At 34.7% G+C, this 26746-nt stretch overlaps 1 protein-coding gene and 1 long non-coding RNA gene across 3 annotated transcripts in view; one reads left to right on the top strand and one right to left on the bottom strand.

The window, feature by feature from the left end:
* The window catches only part of SLK (STE20 like kinase), a 54278-nt gene that overhangs the window by 6070 nt on the left and 21462 nt on the right, over positions 1 to 26746 (bottom strand). The window contains exons 5-18 of one of the 2 annotated variants that reach the window (XM_072971825.1): positions 22292 to 22364; positions 21934 to 22128; positions 21303 to 21384; positions 19798 to 19926; positions 17961 to 19316; positions 15733 to 15863; positions 15382 to 15505; positions 13674 to 13853; positions 11180 to 11272; positions 4157 to 4286; positions 3288 to 3412; positions 2572 to 2760; positions 1907 to 2032; positions 875 to 988 (exon numbers count right to left, since the gene is read on the bottom strand). In XM_072971825.1, the coding sequence (XP_072827926.1) occupies positions 875 to 988; positions 1907 to 2032; positions 2572 to 2760; positions 3288 to 3412; positions 4157 to 4286; positions 11180 to 11272; positions 13674 to 13853; positions 15382 to 15505; positions 15733 to 15863; positions 17961 to 19316; positions 19798 to 19926; positions 21303 to 21384; positions 21934 to 22128; positions 22292 to 22364 (3047 nt within the window). The remainder of the gene's footprint in view (positions 1 to 874; positions 989 to 1906; positions 2033 to 2571; positions 2761 to 3287; positions 3413 to 4156; positions 4287 to 11179; positions 11273 to 13673; positions 13854 to 15381; positions 15506 to 15732; positions 15864 to 17960; positions 19317 to 19797; positions 19927 to 21302; positions 21385 to 21933; positions 22129 to 22291; positions 22365 to 26746) is intronic. The other variant, XM_072971826.1, reaches the window with a different exon arrangement.
* On the top strand, positions 4849 to 26432 carry LOC140699412 (uncharacterized). The gene is made up of 3 exons (XR_012077564.1): positions 4849 to 5433; positions 8156 to 8353; positions 26343 to 26432. It is a non-coding gene; the product is annotated as an uncharacterized lncRNA (long non-coding RNA).

The raw sequence follows: 26746 nt of genomic DNA, 5'->3' as shown, positions 1-26746 counted from the left end.
AGATAAATGGGAGGATAGGTAGGAAGCACAGGAGAAAATAAAGGTTTAAGTTTGAGAGTTAGCAGAGAGAGACTCATTCAGTAACAGCAAAGACGGAAATGGTTGATCAACTGGACCAGGCTAGCAGGGAGTCAAGCACAAAGAACGAAGATGGTGGTTGGCTGGCTCGGGGGAGGGAGGCCATTCCTGTTTTACTAGATCATCAATTGACCCTGCACATAAGGGCCTTGTAATCTAGCTCAAGTTGACCCATCCAGACTAAGCTGTCATCCCTTCTTTCTCTCCCCCTGGAATGCCAACACACAGGCACCCACTCCCCTTAATGCTACAATGATAGGTAGCTACTTATGGTTCCAGTACACATTCTTTTCACTCATTCTCTTTTCTGTGCTTAAATTGCTCCATCCCACTCCAATCTGTCTGCCTGCCTTACTCATCCTTCAAGCCTCATGGTTTACAAGGCATCTCCTCTCTACGCTTCCTGACTTCACCGGGCAGATGTAAGCACTCCTCCTCCTTTGCTGGTACACTGTGCTACTCTGCTCTGTATCCTGTACTTCCTTCCTTCATAGAAATGCTCCTACTGATCTGCAATTGCTTGTCACTAGATTCTGAACCTTTGGGGGAAAATCTGACTCTTCATCTCTGCATCTCCTGTCCCTGACACTACCTGACACACATTAAGTAAAGAGCCAACAGCTGGGAGGATGGAGGGATGGATGAATGCAAGCATATTTTAATTCAAGCTTTTAAAATTACCTTTTTTCTGCATGCTTGGCATGCATGAGGTTCAGGGTTCAGTCCGTAGTACCACCATTAAATAAATAAATAAACATCCCCCCATAAAAAAGAAAACCTATCATCATAAAATTACCTTTTTCCTCGGTCTCAGTTTCTCTCTCCATTCCTTTAATTCCTGGCTGTGTTCCTCATCTAACTCCTTTAGTTTCTGAGTCTCATGCTCAACCAATAGGTGGCATTTTTCGTTCTGAAAATAAAGTTTGGATTAAAAAATTTCCGATCAAGTTAGCTACTATTCACAATACAATTATCTTACAAAACAATAAAGTATTCATCAAACATCAAGCTATTACTGAGGTTGAAATTCTCTGCTAACAATCAAGGGCCAAGAATCATGAAATGAGTCACAGCTTCATTTTGGCAAGTTTAGAGGCTAGAGCTGTTATTCACCATGTGGAGAGAACTTGAATAGAAAGAACGAGTTTGATCCTCATTTCCCTTTCTAGGAAGGTTCACTCAGGAGACAGACACTTCAGAGGGCGCCCTGCAAGCACTTTACCCAAAGGTACCACCAGAACATGGGACCAGAAACTACTCTGCTCTAGTAAGGTAAGCAAACATGTAGAATACCCACAATGTACACGCTCCTTGGAAGCTATCAGCGTTTTAGGACATACAGGCTGCAGGCTTCAGGTACGGTTCAAAAACAGTCCTCTCCAAAGTAGTGTTTAAATTCTTTAGGAGAAAAATTACCATATATTTATCGCTTTTTTCAAAAAGTTTGGAGAAAATGAACTGTTTCTCCCTAAATTAAAAAGAAATTTTAAATTCCAAATACAATAAAACTGCCCACATCATTTTAAAACCTTTGTTCATCTTCTTTGCAAAATATATTAAGAATTCTCAATAGTACTTTTGAAGGATTCAACTCCTTAGATTATAAATTAGCTCCATGTGCATATTAATCACGGTTATATAAAATCTGACCAAGTGCCTGTGACACTAAGCTGATCTTCACTGGGGTCTACACAGGAAAGAGAATCTTTAAACCCCATCTTCACAAGCACCGTGGTGCCGCTCCCTCTGAGTAGCCGTTACTTCCTCACAACCAGCCACCTGCGCTGCACACGTGCCACCAGCTTTGTCCTCACGCGTCTGGACTAACCTGTAGTTGATGCAGTTCGCGGACGTTGGCTTCACACTGCAGCTGAAGATCCCGCATTTGATTTTCATGTTTTTGATGCTGAGCCATTCTCTCGTTTTTCTGCCTCTTTTCTTCTTGAGAAGCAAACTATAAATAAGAAAAACAAAAGATAAATATCAAGTAATGTAATTTCTGCATCTTTCAAAGGTGTAATTAAGGAATTTAACGAAGCTTAAAGTATAATAAACTAAAGCTGCAAGTAATAATACACTGGGACTCAATGCTGGAGTCTGCATCATGGCTTTGGTGGGGAGTAGGGAGGTGGGGAGACACTTCTGATTAAAACCTTGTTCCTCCTATCTGCTTTGTGACCTCCGTTAGTTTGTGTGTGGGACCTGTGACTGTATAAGGCCGTATGTTTGACTAAAAACCTGGCCATCTTGTTCCTAGGGCCAGTCTAGCCCTGGATCTGACGTGAGGCATGGGAGAAAACAGCTCTCTGCGGCCAGCACCTGAGGAAGACTGAGTTGGCATATGCCATATGTCTAGCCCCGGCCCACACAGCCGTGGTGAACATCAGAAAGCCCAAGGTGGCTCTAAATGTTTACAACACAATTATGTGGTACCAATAAGGGCAATACAAAATTTTTAAACCTAAAAGAGAAGAGAGTAATTTGCTTATTTACTTGTTTAATTTTGTCACGGTCCTGATCTGGTGTTGCTGTTGAGTTAATTCTCAAACTCTTCTTAAACATGGCCATTCGTGTCTTGGCTTCACTGCGCTGAATCTTAGGCAGTCTTGCTCTTTCTTGAGTCTGTCTGTTTTTTAATTCCTCAATAAGTCGTTGATTATAGCGCTGCATTTGTTCTGTTTCCTAAGAAAGTTTTAGACAGAATCCAGTGATGGAGATATAATTTAATACTCAGTACCCACATGTATGCTCAAACATGTCATTTTGCTGTTGTTTCCCCAAATTACTCTCTCCTTGTTGCATACCAACCAGCAAAATATTAGGCAAAAAATAATTTATAAGAAAAATAAAGCTTTTAGGTAAGAGTCTCATATTGACTCTCTTTTACTAAGTATAGGGAGTCTATATTTTTAAGATACCTGAACCAGAAATGGAGCCAAAATAACTGCCTTTAAGAGACAAGATGAAGATTATAACGTATAGAGGTCTTTAAGCATCGTAATTAGTTACATTCCTTGGAATTTATAGAAAAGAAGTTTGCAGTCATGATCAACATACAATTAATTACTCCAATTCATCAAAGACATTTTAGGATAAAAGAAAGAAACAAAATCTAAAAGGTATCCTCTAAGAAGCCTAAGTTTCAAAGATAAATAGCTCTGCAAACTTTAAAATGAACAAAAAAGTGAACAAATTTTCCTTTCATTAACCTTCTCATGGCGCTTAAGTAGCTGATGTCTTTGCATAAAATACTGATCTTTAAGTTGCTGTTTGAGCAGCTGGTGTTTTTCTTGTAAGTGTCGTTCTTCAAGCTCCCAAATCGCAGCTTCTCGAGCTAGGAGGAGAAGAAAGCAATTTTCAAAATGTCACTTTGCTCTTTTTACTAATGTACTTCGGCCTTCAATATTTACATAAAAGTGTCTTAATACACTGACATACACACATGGACATTTTGAGTTATAAATATTACCAATGTAAAGATAATATGCATCCTGTTCTAATGTCCTATAAACAGTGAATGCCCCGCTCCAATATCAAAATTCCATGTAATCATCTCAGTAAGAAAGAAAAAAAGTCTACGGTATTTGTTAGGGGAAATAAGTGCTTAAAATTCCATCCTATCATGTAGCCAATTAAGTATACCAACATTATAAGGCATAATGAGTAAATAAAATTATTCAGGTATATTTCTAGCATCATCTGGACAAAAAGATGTTTTAAGGATTATGTTCACTTCTACTGCCATAAAGGAATTCTATACCTTGCAGTATTTATGGGGTTTTCTTTGGGGGGGAGAGTAATTAGGTTTATTTATTCATTTAACGGAGGTCCTGGGGATTGAACCCAGAACCTTGTGCGCGCTGGGCATGTGCTCTACCACTGAGCTGTTTCCTCCCCCTAGATCTTGCAGTATTTCTTAATTTTAAAAAGTTGTTTCCCTCTTCTTTACCTCAACTTTCTTAATCTTTCCCTCTATCATTGTAGCAAAGGAAAACATTCAAATAATTTCCAAGGTATGTATCTCTGCAACGTTTTGAGATATCTGATATACACACACATGCTGCGTAATTCCACACACCTCTCATGAGCTGCTGCTTGTTGTTCAGACACTCTCTTTCGATGTTGGCTAACTCTGCCTTCTGCTGCTGGATGATCTTTTTCAGAGAGCCATCTAATTCTTGTTGTTGCTTCTGAACAAACTCTTGTTCCTATTAGACATAGTTAACCAGCAGTTAATAAGTATCTACTGAGCGAAAGATCCATTTATCTACCTGACTGTATATGTTAGTGGTTAACAAGATTTCTGAATCAAGTTTTTGAAGTTAACTAGATTTAAAAATCACCAAAATTATACAGTATAGACACAATATAAATGTATTAGTCACCCAATTCAAACCCAGAAAGTACTAGAATACATAATATTCTAAACTCACTGTTAAGAATAATACACACAAAAGAAGTCAATAACCCACTCATGATTAAAATGCTCTATTACACTAACATCTTTAGGAAAAAAATTAATTTACAGCTTCTAAAACTGACTATTCATTCCACTGCAGTGTGGCTAAAACAAGGATAAACAAGAAATGCCTTTTAGAAAGAATGGCAAAAAAGAGCAAGTAAGTAAATTAGATATCGGGATTTAAAACTCTATTTTTCTAATAATACGGAGTTAGGAGGAAACACCATGGCTGCACTAAATAGAGAAAGACAGTTTATTTATCTACAGCCTACGTCTAAAAAGAATAATACTTTAAGGACTTAATGAGAAATGATGCATTGCTAGAGAAATGTGAACTAGAACTAGTTTTGTAATTCTATAAACAAATTCCTTATAATCAGAGAGTTCTACAAAAATGTTTGGGATCCACTCATTCACTCAATATTTACTGAGCAAATACTATTTGTACAAATGCCAGATCTATACTTAAAAAAAAATTTTTCAATTACTATGTAAGAAAAGAAAAGGTTAAAATGACTTCTGGTCTCTATGCTAAATCATACATTTACAGAAGGAAAGGAACAATATCCAAATCAAAGAAATGCAAATTTTGCCAGTAAATGTTTGCATCTCCATCCCTCTCTTGGCAGTTATAGCAGTTTCTGATTAGCTCAAAGGATATTCTGATCAATTTAACTGTGGATTTGGGAATTTAGGGTTGAAGCAGCACTTCACCTATAATCCTTCCTCTTGCAGATCCAAGAGATGATAAAATCCCAAGATCCATTTCGAAACTATTTTTTAGGCCTTGGACAGTCTGAAAGGATGTGGATCAATACCAGTCTGGTGCTCAGGGCACAAAGAGTGAGTCTAGCAGTGTTCCTCAAGATGCTTGTCTCACTGTTTCTCTGCAAGTAAGAATCAGATCTTACCATCCCACGACATCCTGTTAAAGTAATTTCTCATCAAAAATGCTGCTGTCTCATCTGCATCATGATGTGTATTTTAGCATAAATACAAATATACAGTAATAGAAAAACTAATGAATTGTCTCCCTAAAATACAACTGCCAACTTGACTACAGTCACCTATGTAACTTAATCACAGCAAAAAAATAAAAGAAACAAACTCAATACATATTTAAATTCAACTATCTAGAACAAGGCTGTTGAATTTTAAAGAGATGCAAAATCTCCATCCTATCTTGTAAGCAGTTGTAACAATCTAGGTTGTTCAAGCTTCTCTTTTCCCTATAGTAAATACCATTTGTAATAAAAATTAAATTGATTCTCTAATTTCACTGTAAAATTTCTATATGCAAACTTGTTTAATAAACAATATAACCTGCAGATGTATCAAAAGTTTTCTTTTGTTCAACATGTTTACGATTGGTTTGCATAAAGAACTTTATAAAGTATTTGTGTGGACAGAAATAATGGATCCAAATTATAAATAAAACACTACATTTAGACTCAAAGAAATCAAGTGTAAAAGATGGGGCAAATAAAATATTTATGTGAAAATAAAAAAGGTAAATATAGTGGACCCTTGAACAACACAGGTTTGAACTTAAATGTGGACTTTTCTCACTAACTGTGTACTAGTGGACTACACAATCTACAGTTGGCTGAATGTGCAGACACAGAACCACAAACATGGAAGGCCCACTGTAAAGTTATACGTGAATTCTCAACTGCACAGAGGGTCAGCACCCCAACATCCAAGTTGTTCAAGTATAGTATAAGCCACTGTTACCAAACAAGTGAACGTGGTTTCTCATCAATGCAATTTTGGGTCATATTATTATATTTATATCTAAATTAAGCAAGATAAGAGTCTAATTCAAAGAAAACTTTTATTAAGCACTTAGTAAATTCTAGACACTGCACTACTTACAGGGTTACCAAAATTAATCAAGACAGTACTGCCTTCAAGGAGTTTCTACTCTGTTGGTCCCAAACTGGTTTTATCTGTCAGTCCACATAAACAGTAATGGGCCCCTTCCTTTAGTATAAAACTTTCAACACTTCAAAAATAAACCAGAGAAAACTCAAAGCAAGGAATAAAGGGTTCAGAAACAAAGACACACAGTGAATGACAAAGAACTACAAAAGCATGCCCTGAAGCAGCCAATGTATAAGAGGAAAAAAAGAGCTAAGGCTTATATAGCAGCAGGCAAAACTAGCACTGTGCTGCTCCAGAAGACAAAATAAGGACCCCCAGGTAAGAGTCAAGGCAGGCAGCGTATGGAAGCGCTCCTTAACAGTCAGAGTCTGCAAATACATCAGCTGCCTTACAGAGCTATGGACTAGAATAATTAAGCAGAGTGTAGGTGATTACATAGTCAAGGATACTGTACAACTGATTTTTTATATTAAAGCTAAAAACTACCTAAAAGGTCTCTTACACACTAATTAATATATTTTATTACCACAAAAGAAATAAAAATTTATATTATTGACCTTTCATTAAATGTCTTAACTTCAGAAGGCAAGTATAAAACATTCACAGTGGAATCTGTAATTTGAAATTACTCCTAGGATCTAAAAGAAACGTGATCTTACATTCCAAAAAGATTGCATAAATTACCTTCATTAAAAAAAATTAATAGGTTGAGTTGATCACTAGAAGTAACAACTTCAAAATGGACACATAAATGGCAAAATGAGTGCCCTTGAAATGTACAAGTTTCAATTCCGATAAGGAATTTTAACATATTAGATAACTGTGAACATTAAAATACAGCTTTGGGTTCTAGAAAACTGTAAGAAAGGGTTATGATATATGGCGCTATTTGTACAGAATTTGATCTTTTTAAAAGAAAAGCTAAGAACGGTAATGATCAGAAAAGTGATCGTAATTCTTAATTTCTCCCTCTCGTCAAAAAAATTAACGTTTTGCTTACTCTTTAAGAAAACGATAAAGAGTCCAATGGCTGCCAATAATAAAAAAAATAAACAAGTAATTCCAGGAGAGGGGAAAGGAGGGGCTGTATTCAAGCTGTACTCTATCTACTCCAGTTGTGTATATCAAACATCACAAACAAAACTTACAGTGTTAAGTGAGCTAGTCTTTTCCCTACAGAAACTGTGAGAAAGAATACAGCTTGGAATTCCAGACTTAATGTAAAACTACAGCAAGGAGACCAGTAACCCACTATTCATTATGGACAATATGAATAGTGAAAACTAAGTGGAACTAAAATCACCACTTTTAACATGGCTTTCTTTTCTGACCATACCCATAATTAAGACATCTACATAAACACATATGCAATCAAAATGCCACGTCACACAAAGATAAAAATCTAATCACAGCATTCAATTTCTCACATGTGCAAAGCTCATAAAATACTACTGGAAAGATATTTCTTGGCGGGGTAGACAGAAAAAAGAACACTGCAGTAGAAGTGTTCTAATTCCAGCTCTACAATTAATCTCTTTTGTGACTTTAGGCAAATCACTTAGTCTTCTGTGCCTCAATTTCTTCATCTGTAAAATGGACACAGTCCATCCCGATAATAGGGGTTGGCAGTGGAATCAAATTTGAAAACTCTTCGAAGAATACTGTACTGTAAAGTTCAAGTCAGGTTATTACTATTGTCATTACTGACATTATCATCTATCAATCTTCTAGATTTGTAACAAATGAAAATGAAAAGACACATGTGAGCCAAAGAAAAAGCAAGTAAAACAGAAGAACTCATCCTCCTACAAGGCACGTGGGACTTACGTCCTGCATTTGGGCGTTGAAGACTGCACAGGATGACAACTGAAAAGACTGAATCATGACCTGAGCAACGCCCTGTGGATCAGAATACAATGCACCTCCCAGGTGAGAATAAAGCCAAATGACTTTTTGTAAATGGAAGGAGTAATTATACAAATGTTGAGTTTCTTGAGGCCTGTAACAAGTCACTTAACAAAGAGGCCTCTTTCTCATATGTAAACTGAAGGATCTGAAGTAGATTAGTGGTTTCCAAACTCTAGTTTGCTGCCATTGTTTTTTAAACCAGCTGAACTCTCTTTTTAAAAAACTCACCCCAAAAATCTGTTTATAAAACAGATGAAAAGTGATGCTGCTTTAGCTGAAGTGGAAGCAGGGGCCCAGAGCCCTGCTGTCCTCACTTTGTGAAGGATTCTCGAGGTGCTTCTTACAAACCCAAGAGCTCCTGGGAATACAGTTTGAAAACCACTGGACTAGATGATCAAATACATTCTAGCTCCATGAATATACAGCTATTATTTATAAATTCTCAAAAAAGTTTAAAATATCAGACTCTGCAAAGTTACCAAGTTTTATTCAGCAAAAGCAGTAGCTAAATAGAAATATTTTTGAAATCTGTTAGACTACTACATTCCATTAAAATTACAAAAAGAAATTTACTATCGTTTCCAGCTTTAGTTGGAAAATACAGGCTAACCCCTCATATTATATGAAAAATCACCAACAAAGTTTTATTGAAGCACAGGATCATCTAATTTGTTTGACACTAAATTCTCAATTTTGACTCCAGAGTCTAACATACTATCTTTTGGAATTAAAAAACTCTATATTCCTTTTCAAGGCAAAACCAAGTTGTTAATTGGTTTGAAATTCAAATTACCCAAAAATAGACAACATGTGGCCAGCAAGGACCTCCTCTTCATCTATTAAAAAGTCATGGTCAACAGCCAGTGGGCAAGCCAGTAAAAGTTTAGATTAGGCACAGAAGAGGTAGCTTAAATATGAGAGGCACCATGAGGCAGTGGTTCAGTGTATGAAACAAGGAGCCAAACTTGCCTGGATGAAAATTCTGGCTCTACAACTAACCCAGTGTGTGAACTTGGGAGAGTCACTCTACCTCCTGTGCTTTAGTTCCCTCACCTGTAGAATGGGGGTAACAAGAGTAACTACCTCATATGTTGTAAGGTTAAATGAGTTCATATAGGTAAAGCATTTAGAACAGATCTCACACATAGTAAATGCCTTGTTCGCTATAATCAACTACAGGCATACCTTGGAGATATTGCAGGTTTGGCTCCAGACCACCTCAGTAAAGCAAATATTGCAATAAAGCAAGTCACATGAATTTTTTGGTTTGCCAGTGAATATATAAGTTATGTTTACACTATACTGTAGTATATTAAGTGCAATAGCATCATCTAAAAAAAAAACAATGTACATAACTTAATTAAAAAATAGTTTGTTCCTAATGAATGCTTACTATCATCTGAGCCTTCAGCAAGTCATAGCATTAACATCAAAGATCACAGATCACCATAACAAATACAGTACTAATGAAAAAGCTTGAAACATTGTGAGAATTACCAAAACGTGACACAGAGACATGAAGTGAGCAAACGCTGTTGGAAAAATGGTGCTGATAGACTTGCTCAATGCAGAGTTGTCATAAACCTTCAATTTGTTAAAAAAACACAGTACTGCAAAAGTGCATATAACGTGAAGAGCAACAGATCAAGGTGTGCCTGTAGCAATTCCGATACTAAGCCAGGACAAGATTCTTCACTGGCTCACTCACAGAAAGGGAAAAAACCAATTTATTCAAATAGGCTAGTTTTATTAAAATTTTAAATTCTCAGGTATTTTCCTTATTTTTCATGGCATTAAAATAGTCTCTTCATTGAAATGATGGTAATAAGCAAAGCAGTTTCAAAATATTCTTACTCAACAAAAATAAAAAAAAATTTTAATGGCAATCCATTTGTCATAGACCCCAATGGTTTTTGTTGTTTCTATGTTTCTTTTCATAAATATGTAAAATTCAAAAGTCTAGGAATCACTTTTTTAAACTGCATAAAATTACATTAAAGGATAATTTAAAGCAACAATTAATATATAATCCATGTCTCTTTCCTTTCGTTAACATCTGTAACTACAAACTGAGCTCACTTCTCTCTTTGCCTCCAGGCTGAGTACAAACTTAATTAAAAGAAAGGCAATTCCAAGTATAAAAGACCTCATAGAATCATGTGGGATAATTCTAGAAAACTCTGCTGAAAATACAATTTATACAGTTTTGTAAATAATTCACTAATTAATTGGCTCAGCTTTATCATAACCTAGAATCAAGTATATATAAGTAAAAATTGTCTATTTTTGTAACTGCTATATTCTGAATCAAGAAAAAAGGTATCAAATATTTAATACGTAAAGTCTGACTAAGTTACTTATCTTATTAATAGTAATATATGTTTGATCTATCATTTAACATTATCATTTACCATTTTTCTTTGAACTTTGAACTTTATAGAATTAATGGCCTTTTAATAGGCATTCTTTTCACATGCACAAAGCTTATATACTCACCCCCTATATTTTTCTGTTCTAAAAGTCTTCTATCAAACATTGACATTACCACTTAAAAATACAAGCTTCCATCATGATTAAAATTAGAAAACAGTGGATTATACATTAACATACATGTTTACTTCATCTGGAGTCAACTTTCCAAACATTTTATTTAATTTCATATTAGCAACTTAAATGTCACCGTTAGTGTGAATTCAGAACTACATAAAGAATCCCCTGGGAAACTCTGTACAAGGAGAAGTCAACATCATATAGTAAGCACAGAATTTACCCTATCAACTATGGTTTACTGAGCTGTGAGAATAATGCCGCTTTCTGTTTTTAGTAGCAGTAAGCTGCTGCTGTTACCTGAGCATGCTGGCTTTGTGCAAGCTCCTCTTTCCTGCGTTTCATGAGCTCTTTTCTCAGCTCTTTGGGTGCTTTCTCCACTTCATTTATAACCTACAGTGTATAAGCATGCAGGAGGTGGGGAAAAATACTTTCTCCACAGCAAGCGTTTATGTGAGCAGACAAGCTACAAGTCAAATATTAAAGCTGTTAAAAAGTTCCTTTCAACATGCATTAGCACAGGTGTTAGTTTGGTGAAAAAGAATGAAAGGATAGAACATGCTTCATCTCAGTGCAGAAAGAGACAGTACACCATATAAAAGTTAATTAGTTGCTTAATTATCCCTCCATATCTTCTCTCTTAAAGATCCAAAGACAATCAGTAAAGAATTACTTGCGGTGCTGATGCTGAACTAAAGGTGATAAATTCAAATGACCTTGAAAGATTATAAAATTATAAACATATTTGACATTGTTTGAAATACTGGATATAAGGAAAACTAATCCCATTCATTTATAAAAATGCAAAATTTCATAATTGGCTTGATAAAACCAAAGAAATAATTCTAAATGAAACCCCACTTAACGAGACCAGAAGAGAAAGTAAGCCTTGGAATACACAAAGGAGAGATAAATGGACACTACGTTTCTTTTTTCATAAAACACCATCTTATATACATGGTGTGATTAAAAATGAACATATCTCATAAGTTGGTTGTTGGATGATAATCCTCTGATGATAATTTAAGCCAAAATCAATTGTCAACTTTAAAATCTTTAAAATATTACTAAGTGCTCATAAAATAATAGTTTAGTATGCTATGATTTATTATACCAGATAAAGTATATTACTAAACGAGGTGTATTTTAGAGCTCCTTCTTTTAATCATTACAAAATCCTATTTATACGTTCCACCTAATAATAGATCTGTAATCCAGCTATGAAAAATGATCAAGTGTTTACAAGTAGAAGCACCAAAAGCAACCAGATTCCAAATCACCACATGCTATTGATGGTCCGTGAAAGAGACTGATTTTGATTTAATATAGTGTATTTTAAATTTCCCATCAGTAATCTCTCATGAAACCAAATCACCATTAAAAGGAAGAGACTCCCCAATGCAAAAAGTTTAGCAATAAGGAAAAAAATACATAATTATTTAAAATATGCATGCCATGATATCAAACACGTTCACTGGCTAAATCTCTCCTACCCCATGACAGTAATAACTAGAGACTTTTATATGTCTAAAATTAAATCATATACTTCTGTAAAAAATTTTTAACTTAATCTGATATTAAAAAATTACCTCTCAATAAAAACTACACATGGTTTCAAGAAAATTAACATTTAGTCTCAGTAAAGTCATGTCACGATATATAGAGCAATTCTATATAAAATACAATAAAACGTAACAAAACAGTAATTTTTAGAAATGGTAGCCACATCAAATGAAATTATATACCATTTTACTCATCGTTACCTAAAGAAATCATAGAATGCACTATATTTATTAACACTTGATTCTTTTTTAAAGAAAATCCTCAAGTTCAGCAATATGATGCTGAATAATTTCACTGTTAAAATCAATTAATCTGAGTATTTGGGACAAGCAACAAAAGTGAAAAATGTATTCATTAGTTTGAGATTTTTCTGTTCCAATTCTAATAGAATGGATCATAATATTGTCCTGGGGGTCTTCTATATCATGAAAAGGTAAATTCTCCTCCTACACTAAAGGAACAGAATAAATCATAAAATTACTTCTGAAAAATGCTAATATGTAAAGCTCACTTAGTTTATATTTTAATTTGAAAAGAAAAAGGTACACTAATATGTAAATCTTCTTTCTGAATTAATGACAGTCTTTCATAGTAAATAATACCACAAATAGATTCTATGACAATATGGAACAGTTTCAGAAAAAAATTTAAAAATTCATTCTAATCAAATGACTTTACAGATATCTTCCACCTGTGAGTCTTCAAAGTAACTCAAAATGTGATAAACTTATAGATATTATCTCAAGTTTCAGGTTACTCAGCTTTTGTTTTGACATAGCATCCAAAAAAGGTCATCAAGCTAATCAAGAAAAAAATGTTTAGGTATGAATTAAATACTGAAAATAAAAATTAAGATAAATTTTTGTTACCACCTGCAAACAGAAAATAGTACGTTTTCTTGAAAAAACACATTACTATATCAGGCCTTAAATGTTGCATTAATAAAGGAGGAACAATAGATTGAAAGGAAAATGGATTAGCCTCAATTTGAAGACTTAATTCAAGGGTTAGCTAGACAATTAATGGTAGTTTGTGAACTTGAACAGGCCATTAAAACCTCTTCTACTCCAGTTTTCTTGGCAGTAAAATGAGATAAGATCTGACCTCACCACTACCCTACAGGTCTGCTGGGGACACTGAAAGAAAGAATGGATGAGTGCCATTTAACTAGCAAGCATTATTCCTAATTCCTCAGTCTTAAATGTAGATTAAAAACAGTAGTTACACTTACCTCCTTCTTTCGGTTCTTTAACATATTCTGAAATTTGGACAACTCTTTCTCTTGTTCTCCTTTAATGCGTTTGGCTTCATCTCGCAAGCGATTTGTGTGTTCTTGTTCTAGACGTTCAATAGTCTGTTTCTGTTGTTTCTCTAGATTCTCAATTTCTTGGTCATATTGTCGCTTCTTGCTCTGTAAAATGATGTAGCTCAAGATCATTTAACTTCTTTTTATCACTTATATTAACTCATTATTTTAAAAGTGTTTACTAAGAGAATACAACTGGCATTTAAATTTAGTGATGTGATCTGTATCCTTTGCAATACTGAACAAGTCAAATGCACTAAAATATGTTTCAAAATTTTTTCAAAAAGATGAGCATTTCATTTTTTTCTAATATAGAAAATACTTTTTTCTATTCTACAAGAAGTAGAATGTTCAGAATTTTCAGACAATCCAGAATATCCACAGTTGCTATGAAATACTAAAGTAAGAAAAATTTCAGTATTTATCCTATAGAATTTTGGATTTTTGATAAATCAAAGGTTTTATTTGAAGTCTATTTTACTAGTGTACCATTTTCAGATTTACTCTTCCTCATTAATATTCCTAAAATAAACTTCCTATTTCATTGAAAGAAATCTTTTGGAATTATAACTCTACTCTTTCAACAAAAGATTCCTGCCAATATAACACCTGAGTAACACTGCAACTTTAGATATAGAGTTAAGTATTTGTAAGGGTGTTTTCTTTTAAAAAATCAAAAAGCAAAACATTTTGGAAAATATGAGGGGGGAGAAACAGTTTTTACAAGGTTCTGAAAAAACAGAATGTAAGTACTATAAAAATACTCAATGAGAACAAAAATCCATTATTTTCTTAGCAATTCTCAGTAATGATTCAACATATATTATCAGCAATGCCACACTTCACACAAAACAATCCTTAACACGTAAAATTATAAGAACAACAAAAGAACTGTATTCAAAACATGAATCCTGTAACATTTCAAATGACCTTTTTTCTAACCTACGTTAAGCTAGATGTTCAATATAAGTTATTGAAATTTTGTATCAAATTAATAATTCCTTTTCCAATTTTGGACACAAGGTAAAAACTGAAAGACTCAGTGACAATTACCCTTGACAAGTAAGCACTAACTTCTCCAGCAGCTGTGAAAAGGGATGTGGAAGCCTAACTGTAGTAGCCAGAGAAGTATTTTGAAAAATCCCCAAGAAGTTCTAATACTCAGCCAAGTTTGAAGACAACTTCTCTAGACTGGATTGAAATCTTGGATTCTAGATCTGAGAGGTCAAATTGTAACAATAAAAAATTATCCAGCGATAGGCACACCTAAGAACTTCGTAAACCATCTACTAGCTTCATGATTCCAGGTTTTCAAGACAGATTTTAATCAAAGGAAAATGAAGACACCCACCACACAGTATGTCAGGCAAAAAGAAAAGAGAAGAAGGAAAAGGAAGAAGGAAGGGGAAGGAAGGAAGGAAGGGGAAGGAAGGAAGGGAGGAAGGAAGGAAAAGAAAGAGAAAAGAAAGCATCGAGAACACCAAAAGCTAAAGGCCTGAAATATACCACAAAGCCAGAGAAGTCTAGTAATCAGAGAACAGGTTCTAAAACCTGCCAGTAGTGGGTTATTGTTTTTTTTTTTAAGCACTAAATTTCATTATTAACAAAATGGTACAAAATTCCAGGACTTTACCATCATCTCTTGCTCAAAACGCCGGAAAATTTGTTCTCGCTGTTGCTGCAGTTTGCTGTTAAGCTGCTGCTGGGCTCTTTGCTCTTCTTTTTGAAGAAATCTTAATTCCCGAAGTTCCTGACGTCTGATAAAATTTAAAGGCAATGACAGAGGAAGACAGGAAAAATTACATCTCTGAAGTAATGTTTTAAAAGAAAAAACTTTCAAAAATAACTTTTTTTTCAAGTGGAAAAGTAACAAAAGAATAATCCAAAATTAGACAAGACTTTACTCTTGTTTCTCTATTCTTCAGACTCCGCAGAGACTGAGAAGTCACAAAATCAGTTTTAATTATGTTGTTTCTCTACTCACCTAAGAAACCTCAATTCTTCAGTTTTGGAATCACTATCTGTAACTATCTTTGACGTTGTTACACTCACTTCTACACCATCAACAACAAATTTGCGTGTTTTCTTCAATGTTTTCTTTTGTCTTCTGGTTTCCTGAGTGAGATTTTATTTTAGTTAGGCTTTATATGGGGAATACTACAGATAGAAAACATTTTCTCTTTAAAAACAAAAAACTGAACAGCTATGAAGACTATGAAAACTATACATATAAAGTATGAATACAAAGCATTAAGACTCATCTTTGGAATCAGTTATATCCTCTTATACTTCACCTGACTTTCACATAATTTTACAGACGAAATCAAATTTTTTTCAAGTGAAATTATGTGTTTTGATGATGTGCATATACAATTTTTATGATACATCATAATTAGGCACCAGTGGTAATGAGCAATTCATATAAATGAGTAATTGGTACAACTTTCACCATTTTTTTCTTCCTCTTTTTACCTAGTAGGTTCTCAGTTACCTCTGCTTTTCTGTTTTAGAACCACTCACACAGCAGTTAAAAATGAATTCTTGGGGCTCATCCCTTAAAGAATCTAAATCAACAGGTCTGAGGGTACGTAAGAATTTTACTGAAAAAGCCCCCAGGCAACCTTTAAAATGTTCTCTTTAGGGGGGGTAGTTAGGTTTGTTTGTTTCTTAAACAGAGGTACTGGGGGATTGAACTATGACCTCACGCATGCTAAGCATGCACTCTTTCACTGAGCTACACCCTCCCCTCGCCTGCCTGATAACGTTTAAACAGGGCCAGGACTGGGAATCAAAATCTGTTTCATCAACAATACCAGCAGCCCTCCTCCATCTCAGGGCCAAAGATGGATGTGTGATTTTACAGTTACTAGAAAGACAGCACCTCTACCACATCCCCAAAGTACCAGATCTGCCTGTTAGCTGTTGCCTAAAATTCTTTATCAAGACCAAATTCCTCACTCCTAACTTTTTAAATGCAAATAGAAATAACAAAAGTATAACAGTGCTATAGATACATTTCTGTAAACATGTAAGTACTGAGAACAGATAATTACTTACTTTTGATAAGGGGAAAAGATTAGAAAGCAGAGGGAGCAAAAGGGGAATATGAAAACACTACATGCAAAATGCATCAATCAGCATTTTTAAGTTTCTCTTTGGCAACTTCCAGTCACCTTTCTGCAACCTCTTACTGTTCTGTTCTCTAGGCATCCAGTAATCACATGCTCCTCTCCCTAAGCCCTGGGAGACTTATCCACCCTATCCAGACTTCCTCTAAAATCTAAAGTGGGCATGCTCCAAAAACAGATCTACCTCCCTGTATCCTCCAAATTTTCCATTTCTTCAGTTCTTACTGAAGTATCCACAATTAACATCGCCTCTGCATTTTTCAGAAACGCTAACTATTAAGTCAGTGAATGAACTTCAGATTAATGGAATTTCAGTCAATGAAACAAAATAAACTGAAAACTGAAGGCCATAGGCAATACATGTAATGATTTGGGGCAGACAGGCATGCCGATCAGTCACGCTAGAGTCATGTCCCAAAGGTCTGTTTTCCTAAGTTGTTCCTGCTTTTCTGCTACCCGTCAACCCAGAGTCCGTAAGTACCCCGTGGCTCATCTGCATGAGAATTCCAAGGGATTTTTTTGTTACAAGTATTGATTCTTTAGCCCCACTCCATACTTCTACATAGCTCCCCCTACTAACTCATAAGCACATTAAGATTTGAGAGTTATGCTCCAACAGCTCCAAGTGTTCTGGGTTTTTAATGTCTGATTCTCATGGCAGTAGTGATGGCTATGACTGAGAAGGCAGGAGTCACCTGCATGGGCCAGTGGTAAATCAAGGCTGTTTATACCCTAAACATTCTTAAAAAGAGATCATTCGTTCAAGTCCTCAATTCTTTATTACTGATTCTTGCTAAAATAATACCTCAACACGAGCAAAGAGAACCCAAATTGCAATAAGCAAATATATTACAATATTTATGTCAAGTTGGCAAAACAGGTAGGTGCTACCAAAAAATTAAAAATTACACCTAGAATCTCTAGGTTTTCTTTTAAATGACTGACTTCTTAGGCCCTAAGAATTTCATAGGGTTAATACTACACTGATTTAGTGTTGTTTTGTTTTCAAGACATCAGTTTCACATAAACTCTCAACTGCCAAAATGACAAAGAAAAACCCAAACAAGGACCCATATATACTTACTTGTAAAGATATTGATCCACTGTCTTTAGTTTTACTTAGGAAGCTAGAGATGGATAAATTCAAGTCAATGCTGCTATTATCAGCAGTGGAACCAGTGCCTGAATCAGTATCATTTTCCTTTTGACTCTCAGATTCTGGTAACATGGTTTCAGTTTTTGACAAAGCACCTATTTCCCCTTTATTTTCTGCTTCTTCAGGGTTGATATTAATACTGGGCACTGGAGCAGGCTGAGGTTCACTGGGCTGTGAAGCAGCAGGAACTCGGGGTTCTGTTTCAATTGGCACTTCACATGGAATTTCTTCTTGCTCTGCATCTATCTGAGCAGTGGCTTTAGGAGCATCCTGAGTTTCACTTTCTAAAGCTTCTTTTGCACTTCTGATCTCTATTCCTTCAGCGTTAATTGATTCAGTAATATCCTCAACTTGATTTGTCCCAGGTTCTTCATTGGTCTCCACTATGTTCTCTGAACTGCTGATTAATTGTTCCTCACCTTTTCCTTCTACAGGTTTTTTATCTATCTCATTTGTTTCAGCTATTTCTTTAATAGAAACTTCCTCAGTACCACCAGCCTCAGGACCCTCTGTGGGCTTACTCACTAACTTCCGGCCTACTTCACCCACTTCTTTCCCATCACTGCCCTGAGCATCCACAGGACTGTTTCCAGCTGCCTTTGGAGGCACATCTACTGCCTCCTCTGTCCCTACCACATTGCTTGTATTACTGACCACATCTTTTTCAGTTTTGTCATCTTTTCCCAATTTCTCTTGGGTGTCTTCCTTTGTAAGCTCAACTTTATTTTCAACTGCCTGAACATCCGCCTCTTTTTCTCCAGTCTCTTGAGAAACTAAATCCATTGTCTGAATAGCAGTATCTTCAATTTCTTCAGTTTTTATAACCTTATTTTCAAATATCTGTTGCTTTTCCTGATCCCTTTCTTCCTCGGGTTTCAGATTCTGTTCAGTATTTGTTTCTGAAGTTATCATTATATTTTCTTTTCCTTCATTGACTGAATTAATGTCCACTGTTTCATGGCCTTCTGTGCCAAGTAGATTTTCAAGCCTGGGTCTCTCTTCCTCGCTCCCATTTTCCTTGATTATTGCTGTTCTATTATGGAGTTCAGCCATAGCTTCTAAAGGAGCATCATTAACATGATCATTAATGCCCACTGCAGCTTTTTCAGGCTCATCAGTGGTGGGTTTTTCAGTAGGAACTTTACTGTTAAACTTATCCTCGGAAGTATTACGTTCTGTTTTTTCTGAGACAGATTCCAAAATACAAGCATTTTGTGAAAGCTTATCTTCTTCAGAACTGGCAATACTAAGGTCAGAGGAGGCACGTTTACTTGCAGGTATTGGCTAAAAAAGATTTCACACATTTTTAGTGTTAAAACGTAACTTCAAAATGGTGACCAAAACAATGTTTCACGTATATATATGAATTATTTTATATATAAATGATTTAATTCATACATACAATGATTTAATATCTTTATTCAGTAAATTTGATGAAATTATAAAAATAATTTAAAGAATTGACAAATCTTCAAATAATACATGTGACAAAAATGGATAGCAAAAAGCAAACTTGTTACTATTCTGCACCTCTAAAATTAAAAGTTTTGTATTGCTAGCCAACAATTAATTTTTTTTAATTAAAGTATAGTCAATTACAATGTATTAATTTCTGGTATACAGCATAATGTCCCAGTCACGCATATATATACCTATATTTGTTTTCATATTCTTTTCCAAATTAATTCTTTGTTATTGGTGCAATCATACCTTAAAACTCAAATCTAAAAATTACCTAAATGAAATTTCCTTTCTAAATACTGACCAGAGAATTTTCTGCTTCCTCATCATCATCCTCCTCTTTGCCATCTTCAACTTCTTCTGTTACTTCAGCCTTTGCCTCTGCAATCAACTCTCGAATTGGTTTGTTGGAATCAACAGTAACAAAAGGATGCTGTTTGATCATTAAAAAAAGTATGCTCAGTGTAACAGCCAAAATGCTTATAGAGTAAGTTTAAAATACATAAAACACATTATTATGTGGTAAAAATATAGGCATATAAGTAAGAAAATTACAAAACTTCAGATGATGTTACATCTGAGGAAGGAAAGAGGGGGAGGGGACTGAACAGGAGTAGGAGCTGCCAGCAACTATATCTGTATCTTTTTTTTTTAAGAATCTGAAGGAAATATGTCAAAAATATATTACATATGAGTAGTAGGTACATGTACTTTTCTGTATGTTTGAAAATTTCACAACCTAAAATTTAAAATTTAAAGCAGGTTTCAAGTGCATTACTAGTTCGTAAAAAGTAACAATACAATTATATCTTGTATAAAAGCCTCGATAAAAGAATTACAAAAAGCTTTGGAGTTCTGTTAAAAGTGTCTACAACACCTGCTTTTCTGACATAATTCTAATACTCTTAAGAGTAAGAAGATATTTTATTCATCTCTGTACACTCAGCACTTGATGTCTGTCACAGACTAAGGCTTTCAAATGTGGAGATGGCAAAATAAGAAGAGAAAGTGTGTTCCAGGGATACATTTGTTGCACAGAGGAAGGCAATTTTTCCTGCTTCCCCCCCTAGATAAACAGATCAACCTTAAAAACTGTAATGTAGAAGTTACACAATAACTCAACCTAACAGTAACTGCCTCTAGACTAGTCATTCTGTTTGTCCGCCTGTACTATTATTTGACAAAACTTCATTTCAAATGATACAAACAGCTCCTGCTATAAAACAAAATTATCCAATCACTTTAACACCATTTCTTTAAAGTCAGTAATATTTACTGAAAATTTACCCTCATTGTAAGAGACATTAAAAAAAATTAATTAGCTCATGGCTCCTGCCGCCAAGGTGCTTGCTTTCCAGTAACTGGACAGACAAAAATGGAAGTAACTGACAAAATGCAAATAACTAAACAAAATGAAAAGAACACAAACTGAATCAAAAAAGCATAGGAGGAAGCACTTACAAGCTAAATATCTTTTATTAACAGCAGCAGGTATGTTTGCAAAGCAAATGTTAACTACTACAATGTATTTTGAGTTTCCACAGGAAAACTCAAGTGGAAAGAGTGCACACTGAATCAATCTGAAACTATTCTTCTTTTTCTTTTTTCCTTTATTTATTTTTAATTTGGAGGGGGTTATTAATTTTCTTTCTTTCTTTTCTTAATGGAGGAACTGGGGATTGAACCCAGGACCTTGTACATGCTAGGTACGCACTCTATCACTGAGCTATATCCTTCCGCCTGAAACTGTAATCTTAAAGAGATGTTATAAAAATCACACGGTCTGCTGTCATACTACTCTTATCCTACCTGCAGTAGCTGAGATGTGTTCCATCTGGAATCCACATTTTTTTCCAAGCATTTCTTTAGGAAGTCCTTAAAATTTGAAGACCTTCAAAAGAAAAATTTTTATAATGACATTCTATTTTACTTTCTTGTTATTAAAATAAAAACTCTGATAAATTATGCTTAAGTTCTCTTATGTATGGGATAATGTGAATTCAACATAAGAAAACTAGTTAATGAGAATATTAGTGTTTCATAAGTCATTCATCTATAAATACAAGTTAGACATATATGTAAGTAGGTTCATAGTTTCAGTCACTGAGACACTCATATTCATAAATATGCTAAAAATCACAAAAATCTTCTATTATATTAAACTGCACAAATATAAACTAACCACATAAATGCCTCACTTTCTCATAGTACAGGAAATAAATTTTTCATGTAGAAATCAAATCACTGGTATTTTTTAATTTCTACAGAAAGTTAGTTGTAAGTGTTTACATGGTCCTTAAGTCTTGAAAATATACCAAAAATCAGTTTTCTACTTCATATAGTCTTTGTACCATGTACCTAAATTTAAATACCTTGGAAAGTTGGAAGAATAAAGCATCAAGTTTTGCTTTTTAAAAAGCTTTGTTCAGGAATACTTTACCATTTTGATGGCTGTGCTAACGTAGGGGGCTCAGATTTTGCTATTTTTAGCAGCACTCGCATTGGATTTAATTCATGATGAGGTGGTTCTATCTCAGCCATTTCTATTAAAGTGATACCCAGGGACCAAACATCAGCTTTGTAGTCATAGGGTCTGTCCTTGGATGTTTCACACATGACTACCTCAGGAGCCATCCTATGAAGACAGAGAATTGAAAGTTAAAATGTTCAACTTAAGAATAGTGATTACAAACCACATAAAAGACAGACAGTATAATCAATTATGTGGGAAAAAATTAATGAGTAATAATAACTGCTGACATAACTAATGCTGCAAACCCATAAAACTGAACACATACCAATAGGGTGTGCCAATAAAGGAATCTCGTCTTTGAATTGTCCTTGTGTTTTTAGCTGATACTCCAAAATCCGCTTGAAATAAATAATCAAACAGAAGTATTAATGACAGTTTTTAAGCAAAGTTCACTGTATTCAACATAAGGGATAAGCATATCAAGGCTTTAAGAAGGCCACTCTTACTAAAGGGTAAGCAGAACAGAAAGAGAAATAACTTCCACATGTCACAATTCTCCAAACTGAATAAATACCAAAAATTCAGTACTTGGTGTTCATGCCCCAAGGCCTAGCACAGACTTTACACACAATAAATGGCAGCTACTATTATTAACCATATGTATAATTTTAACCTTCGCAGTATTTTGTTGGTAGAATTCTTAAAACTCATGAAACCTTGTCTTGTATTCCAATTATTTGTGTCTATTATACAGTTCTTTTTTCCTTTTTTTGACCATGTGGTTCTCTTGCTCAAAACAGACTGACAGCTACCTATTCCTAATATGGTGTATGAAGTCTTTCACTATGTTAGATATTTCATTAATGTTTCATAATTAAATAAATGCATAAGTAAATAGAACATACTATACTTGGAAGATATATGCAACATAAATAGGTGTATTCAGGACACTCCACCCCTCTTAACCCCAACTTCCTCAATTTACAACTTCTCATGTTTCTGCAGGAAGGGACTGAGATCACAACATGAAATTCCTGCCAGAAGAGGTTTTCTACTTAGGCAAAGTCAGCTCAGTACTTATCCTAGTGTTTCCCTAGAACCTATTAACAGTCTATTCATTTTAACATTTTTCCCCTCATGTGACTGGGAAAGGAGGTCCAGAAACAGGCCTAAACAACAAATGTCCACTGTCAACATTTATACCTCTCTAACCACACTTACGGGCAAGAAGTAGACACTAAGGAGGGACAAAAAGGCATCTTCATTTTTGTGCAAACGAGAAAATTAAGGTCACTACGTGCTTTATAGTTCTACTTACAATGATGTGGCATATATATGTTGGTCTGTTAAAACAGCATTTTTACATACTTATTTCCATTTGCAACAATGTGATCTGGTAAGAGCATCATAGAAATTCAGTTACTGTAATTTATTATATGGTTCGTGAGGATAAAATGGTTCTACATACATCTGTGTACACTTAACAGGGTGTCACAGAAATGGAAGGTTTTCTGTATTTATGAATTAATGAAACAAATCGCAATTATTTTAAATGTCAACCAATTCAAAACTATTTTAGCATTCCTAAATCTTAAAAAATATACTTACTTTTAATGGTATGCACTATTTTACACAAAGTACATTTCTGTATTCAAATAAGATTTTAGTACATTTACAGAAAAAGGTACCAAAAATGGATCAAAATTGTAACATACTATTCAAACTGAGCTACAAGATTTTAAAAAATGATGAGACAAAAGAGTAACATAAGTCAGAATTTTAAAATTCAGAAATGAGTTGACAGAACTCAAGGGAAAACAGAAATGAAAAATCATTTTTGAAATAAAGGCTAAACTAGGAGGAATACAAGAAGAAACAGACATAACAAATTCCCATGCATCACCATGCCACTCCCATTAGGACAGCAATCATCAAAAATACAGAAAAGAACAAGTGTCGGCAAGGAGGTGAAGAAATTGGAACCCTCGTACATTGCTGTGAAAATGTAAAATGGTGCGGCCAGTGTGGAAAATGGTTTTATGGTGGTTCCTCAAAAAATAAAACAGAGAATTACCATATGATCCAGCAATTCTACTTCTAAGTTTATACCCCAAAGAACTGAAAGCAGGGACTTGAACAGATATTGTACACATATGTTCACAGCAGCATTATTCACAAGAGCCAAAAGGTGGAAGCAACCAAAGTGTCTATCAATGGATGAACGGATAAAGTGTTGTGTGTATATACATATACAACAGAATATTATTCAGTCTTAAAAAGAAAGGAAATTGACACGTGCTACAACATGGGTGAAACTTAAAGACATTATGCTAAGTAAAATAAGCCAGTCATAAAAGGATAAATACTGTATGATTACACTTATATGAGGGACTTAGAGGAGTCAAATTCACAGTGACAGAAAATAGAATGGTGGTTGCCAGGGGCTGGAGGAAGGAGGAAATGGGGAGCTAATGCTTAATGAGTATAGAGTTTCAGTTGAGGAAGATGAAAAAGTTCTGGAGATGGACGGTGGTGACGGCTGCACAACAAAATGAATGTACTTAATGCTACAGAACTGTATACTTAAAAATGGTTAGGAGAGTAAATTTTGCTAATTATATTTCCCCTCAATGAAAAAAAAATGAAGAAGATAAAAAAGAACTTGAGAGAAAGTTCTACATACTTATGATTGGCAAACCCAACATATAATAATCATCCCTAAAGAAGGAAATCAATGCAAGGGAACAGAATAAATACTCATATCTGTAATTACAGAAAAAATTCCTGGCAGAGGGGGAGAAAAGTTTAGTTAAATTGTTGGCCTTCAAAGAAAACAATTCTTTAGCAACTAGCAGAAAGAGCACATGACTTTTAAGAGAAAGAAAATCAGATAATCAACAGACTTTCAACAACACTTTCTGACAGAAGAAAACAGAGTAACACATTTCAGATATTCAAGGAAAGAAATGTGAGCCAAGGATTTTCTATCCAGCAAAACTGACCTTCAAAGTATAAAGGGTAGAACTATTATCATTTTACAAGAACTCAGAGAGCCCTTCCAGAGAAATCCACCAGAGAATGAACTTCAGACAACCAACATAACCAAAGAGATACCAACGTAAGAACTGGTGGTGAGCACTGAATATAGAAATGAAAGTTAAAATGAGTAATTACAGAATATTCCAAATCTATCATCAATGTCCTTGAGAACCAACATTCTCAGGATAGAAGGAAATAACAGATGTAATACAGAGGGGGGAAAAAGGCTTGATCCTGAATTTGAATAGGAAATACATAGGCACTCAATGAGAGCCTACCTCTGTCCTTTGGAGAGGCCTAGAATGAAGGCCAGTCCAGAAACCATAAGCATCTCTAACATGCAGTCTGTGGTCTTAAAATAGTACCACATCCTGCTAAATCTTCTTCAGGGCTTCCTGAAGGTCTGAGGCAGGAAATATGCACGATGAGCCTGAAACAACTCAACCTAACAGACAACAAGGAAGCTATCAAAGATTACTAGAGTCATGCCAAAAAAGATTAACAAGCCAACTTGAAGAGGTTCCAATTGACCAAGATGGTACAATGTGAGCTTTAATAAGGATAAAAAATGTAACAGATTTGAAAACTACAAAATAAAATTAAATTCATGAATTAATAATGACATTTTAAAAAATACTGGTCACCAACTAAAGAAAGAGAACCAATTCACTGTCTTTAAAGCTAAATAAATAAAAAAAGAATCAAGCATTTTTCCTGTCTTATCCATATGAATTATACTCCTGAATAACCAAACAGCTGAAGGGAAGTGTCTTCTTATATAAGTATTCCTAATTTTATAATGATAATAAATGAACATAATGAAATAACTGATAAATAATTATATCAAAATTATTATCAAAAATAATAAATGAAAACAAAATGATAGAATTCATTTGGCTCTTTCAATCAAAGAACAGACCTAGATATTAAGCATCAATAGCTGCTAACATCAAAATAGAGCAAAAAGCAAGTATTGCATGCCTCCCAATGAAAGAACATAAAACCACCAACAGTCTTGCTAAAAAATCAAACTTGAGACTGATGAGGTTTTTGGATACATCTGCAAACTGAAAGAAATACAGAGAGGAACTTTAGAAAGTCATCATGAGTATGCAACCAGCAAAATGCAAGATGACAGAAACCCTACAGGTCCAACAGCCCAGGTCTTATAGATCAGTGTTTCTCAACCTTTTTTTCATCATCAGTCTCATTAGAAGCCTTTTAAAGATATTTTGTTCTAATCCTCCCTCCCCCCACAAAATTTTAATGCCAAAGATATACTATATACTTTGGTGGGTCATAATCGTTTTAACACTGAAATTCTTTTGTCCCCAAAGAACCAACTTTCCTTGAGAAAGCATCCCATGAGAATGCATGCCATAGATAAAATACAAAGAGAAGAAAGAAACTGGTGCAGGCGAGACTCATAAATTAAAAGACTTGAAAGAAAACTCAGTTTCAAATGGGTAAGTCTAAACTCTAATGTCTAGAAATAAATATTGAGCCATTAAAAAAAACACAAGAAAGTGATTACTATAAAAGTCAGGAAAAGGGTTATCTTGAAGAAGGGAGTGACAGCGACTGAGGTGGGCCCATGAAAGAGCTGCTAGGTACCAGACACAGTTCTATTTCTTTATCTAGGTGGTGGTCACAAAGCTACTGTCTACAAAGCTACAAGTCATTAAGCTATATAACTGTTTACTTATAAAGAGGTTAAAATTTAGTAGTATATCAAATTTAG

Source organism: Vicugna pacos, chromosome 11, assembly GCF_048564905.1.
Source record: "Vicugna pacos chromosome 11, VicPac4, whole genome shotgun sequence".
Classification (NCBI taxonomy): Eukaryota; Metazoa; Chordata; class Mammalia; order Artiodactyla; family Camelidae; genus Vicugna; species Vicugna pacos.
Note: the sequence above shows the minus strand (reverse complement) of the source record. Positions and strands in the feature narration are given on the sequence as shown.